Source organism: Crocuta crocuta, unplaced genomic scaffold (assembly GCF_008692635.1).
Source record: "Crocuta crocuta isolate KB4526 unplaced genomic scaffold, BGI_CrCroc_1.0 scaffold178, whole genome shotgun sequence".
Lineage (NCBI taxonomy): Eukaryota > Metazoa > Chordata > Mammalia > Carnivora > Hyaenidae > Crocuta > Crocuta crocuta.
In genome coordinates, this window is record NW_027532855.1 from 1418214 (window position 1) to 1422455 (window position 4242).

At 59.3% G+C, this 4242-nt stretch overlaps 1 protein-coding gene across 1 annotated transcript; it reads left to right on the plus strand.

Annotated features, from left to right (window-relative positions):
- The first annotated feature begins 1201 nt into the window (after positions 1 to 1201).
- On the plus strand, positions 1202 to 3301 carry THBD (thrombomodulin). Its single transcript, XM_077745490.1, has one exon. The coding sequence runs from the start codon at positions 1374 to 1376 to the stop codon at positions 3114 to 3116; it is 1743 nt and encodes a 580-aa protein (XP_077601616.1). The 5' UTR covers positions 1202 to 1373; the 3' UTR covers positions 3117 to 3301.
- The last annotated feature ends 941 nt before the right edge of the window (positions 3302 to 4242 follow it).

Below are 4242 nucleotides of genomic sequence, written 5' to 3' on the forward strand. Positions count from 1 at the left end.
AAGTTTGTCACTCCGTTAGTTTTGGAACCACCCCCCGGCATTCTTGGTAAGTGAATAAGCGGAAAAGGTCGCGAAAGTGACAGATTCTCATCTCTTCCTCGCTGCTCTCCCCACCCTGTCCGTCCGCACAACCGCTCTTCTGCAACGCAAGTGACATTTATATGCACCTTTATGTCACTCCGACCTCTCAGCCAAGTGCAAAAACCCTTAACAGTCCCGAGTGGGATCGGCTTGGAGATCGCAGAGCCTTCCCACGAGGGCCCTCGTGTGCCCCTTTTGGGGTGCGACACGGACTATCCCTCTGTGAAGCCGGACTAAAACAGGCCAAGCAGGCTAGCGCGCTCCCCAACTCGCCCACCCCTACAGAGCTCTGTAGGAATTCGCGGACGCTGCTTCCGAAGGGTGACAAGACCTTGGAGCCCTGACAGTATCCTTGCGACTTTCCCACGCGACGAGATGAGATCCAGCCGGACAGCTCGCGCTCAGGCACCCGGGGGTTCTGGCTTGTGCGCGGGGGGGCGCTGATGTTAGGCCAGTCTTCCCCCTCTGCCCATCCTCGCGCCAGCCACACCCTCTGTCCGCTGGGGTGGTGCGCACCCGTCTCCTGCGCTAGGCGCCCCGGGCAGGGTCCAGCTCTCTTCTAGCGATTGTTTCTTCAGAGAAGTCCAAGCTCTTGGTAGCTCCTCCCCAGATCCCCTTCTTGGCGGGCACCTCCCTCTAAGAGCCCGACAGGTTCTGGGCTCTACTCCCCCCCACCCCTCGTTCAAAACCCTCCTCCTCTGTCTCCATTTCCCAGGGTTCTGCAATCCAGACTTCCCTTGATACCGGTGGTAACAATACATTTATAAGAAAAAGAAACAGGACCAAGAGATTAGGAGGGGCTGCGGATTAAGACCCGTTTAGGACTGCAAGCCTGAGGGCCCTAGTGGCAGGGGCGGACACTTGTGTAACTGACAGAGGTGCTGTCTTCCCGCGGCGCCTGCGCCTAGCGGTCTAGCCCAGGGACCTCCCAGCGCCCCGGCCGGGTTTACTCATCCCCGAGAGGTGATCCCAGGCGCGAGGGCGGGCACAAGGCGTCCGGAGAACCCAGTAATCCGAGAATGCAGCATCAGCCCTTCCCACCAGGCACTTCCTTCCTTTTCCCGAACGTTCAGGAGGGAGGGCCGCGCACTTATAAACCCGGGCCCTAGCCCGCCGGCATGTCAGAGGCCGCCTCTGCAGGGCTGCGCGCCGCGGCTGGGCGCGTCTGGGCTGGAACCAACGCAAGCGGCTGTCGCCAGCGGCGCCCTGCGCCTCTGAGCCCCTATCGGGCTTGGGCCCCGTCGCGGCGCTTGCGCTCTCCCAGGCGCCTGCACGCGGCGTGCCGGGACAGCATGCTCCGAGTACTGCTCCTCGGCGTTCTGGCCCCCGCTGGCCTGGGGCTCCCCGCGCCCCCAGGGCCGCAGCCACGCGGCAGCCAGTGCGTGGAGCACGACTGCTTCGCGCTCTTCTCGGGCCCTGCCACCTTCTTCGCCGCCAGCCAGGCCTGCGAGCAGCTGGGGGGCCACCTGATGACCGTGCGCTCTTCAGTGGCGGCTGATGTCATTTCCCTGCTACTGAGCGGCGACAGCGGCGACAGCCCGCGCCTCTGGATCGGCCTGCAACTCCAGCACGGCTGCGACGACCCCGGGCGACTCGGGCCCTTGCGCGGCTTCCAGTGGGTTACCGGCGACAACCGCACCAGCTACAGCAGGTGGGCGCGGCTCCAGGTCGACGGGACGACTCTCTGCGGTCCCCTGTGCGTCGCTGTCTCCGAAGCCGGGGCCCTAGCATCCGGCGAGCCGGCCTGGGAGGAGCAGCAGTGTGACGCGGAGGCCGATGGTTTCCTCTGCGAGTTCCACTTCGCAGCCTCCTGCAGGCCCCTACTCGTGGACTCTGGCTCGGTGGCGGCCCCCGGCGTAGCGATCACCTACAGCACCCCGTTCCGGGCCCTTGGCGCGGACTTCCAGGCGCTGCCGGTGGGTAGCTCCGCTGCTGTAGAGCCCTTCGGGGTGGAGCTGGAGTGCGCGGCGCCGGGGGGAGAGTCCGAGGCGCGCTGGGGCCGGGAAGCGCCTGGCGCCTGGGACTGCAGCGTGGAGAACGGCGGCTGCGAGCACACTTGCAACCGGAGCGCCGGGACTTCGCACTGCCTCTGCCCCGCTGACGCCGCCCTGCAGGCGGACGGGCGCTCCTGCGCTGCTGCGTCCGCGGAGCAGTCCTGCCACGACCTCTGCGAGCATTTCTGCGTTCCCAACCCAGACGTGCCTGGTTCCTACTTGTGCATGTGTGAGACCGGCTACCAGCTGGCTGCAGACCAGCACCGGTGCGAGGACGTGGACGACTGCATCCAGGTGCCCAGTCCCTGCCCACAGGAATGTGTTAATACGCAGGGCGCCTTCACCTGCCTCTGCTACCCGGGCTATGACATGGTGGACGGCGAATGCGTGGAGCCAGTGGACCCGTGCTTCGGGAGTAACTGCGAGTACCAGTGCCAGTCCGTGGGCCAGACTGACTATCGCTGCATCTGCGCGGAGGGCTTCGTACCCAGCCCTCAGGACCCGCACAGGTGCCAGATGTTCTGCAACCAGACTACATGCCCAGCTGACTGCGATCCCAACAACCCGGATTCCTGCCAGTGCCCGGATGGCTACATCCTGGACGATGGCTACATGTGCACGGACATCGATGAGTGCGAGAATGGAGACTGCCCCGATGAGTGCCGCAATCTCCCTGGCACTTACGAGTGCATCTGCGGGCCTGACTCGCTATTTGCCGGCCAGGTTGCCATTGACTGTGACCCCATCAAGCTGAACGGTGACAATGAGAGTGACAGTGACATCGGCTCTGGGGAGCCCCCGGTCAGCCCGACTCCTGGCGCCACCTCCACCCCCTCGCCGGTAGGGCCCCTGCATTCTGGAGTGCTCATCGGCATCTCCATCGCCAGCCTGTCTCTGGTTGTAGCTCTTTTGGCGCTTCTGTGCCACCTGCGCAAGAAGCAAGGCGCCATGCGGGCCGAGCTGGAGTACAAGTGTGGGTCCCCAGCCAAAGAGGTGGTGCTGCAGCAAGTGCGAACCGAGCAGACGCCTCAGAAACTCTGAGGGGCCGCCTCTCTGGCCCCGGGTGTTGGATTGGCCTTCCCCTCCCTCAGTGCCTCTCCCCTTTCCCCCAGCCTTACTCCTTGGCCACCTACCCCAAAGCACTTTAGCGGGCATAGGAACTGGAGAAGACCCTCCTGCCTCTTGCTGATTCTGCACACGGCTAGGGAGCGGCGGGGGGTGGGAGGGGGATGGGGCCCCACCCCCTCCACNCATGGGACAACTGGGCAGAGATGGCAACTTACAATGAAGATACAGACTATAGCGTGTCCAATGCCCTTGCCAAGGGACACAGGAGGGGTGAGAGTCATTGGCTGACAGTCTTTGGGGCAGACTGTGATCCTGTGGACTAGTGCGTGTAATCAAGGTGTCAATAATGACCAAGATATTTATTTTTTAAGTATTTAGGATGGTCTTGTTATTTTTTTATTTTGATTTTTAGTTTTTTGCTTTTGCATTTTTCCCTACCTGTATGTCTCCAGTACCCACTTTATATCCCTTCCTCCTTCCTCCCTCCCTTGCTTCCCCCTTCCCTTTTTGTATATTTATATACTTCCACTTTTCAAGTGGCAGTAAAACTATCTTGGTGGGTTTTTGGTTGGCTCACCTTGATGAAGCCAAGCCCCAGTTCCCTATTCATTTTCTCCCAATTTCCCCTTACCTGGCACTCAGCCAACCCACCTGTGGTCTCCCACCCTACTCTAGACCCTGCTTCTGCCCCTCTGCTTCTGTCTAGGCAAAACTCCTCCATGAAACAGAAACAAAAACACTACAAACAAGGATGGTTGAGAATCCATTTGCTCTTGAACCAGATTTGCTAATTTATCCTGAAATTTCAGACTTCCAGAACAATTCCATTTTAATGAAAGATGGGAGAGGCGCTCATTTAACTAATGTTTGCTGGACTGTCATAGAAATTCAAGCCAAGGAGTGTTTTTTGTTTGTTTGTTTGTTTGTTTTTAAAGTTTTATACAGTGAGCCTGGGTTTTATCGTTAACACTTTTCATTTGAACCAAAAGATCTTCATTGCTTCTTATGCCATTTCTTTTTCCCATTACTATAATTGTTGTTGTTACCAGTTATTTTTGACAATGTTGGAAATGCTCTCGTGATAGCTCTAGATTGAGAC

Bases quoted from the DNA above. Each gene is read 5' to 3' on its own strand.
- THBD (XM_077745490.1), top strand. From the start codon at position 1,374: ATGCTCCGAGTACTGCTCCTCGGCGTTCTGGCCCCCGCTGGCCTGGGG.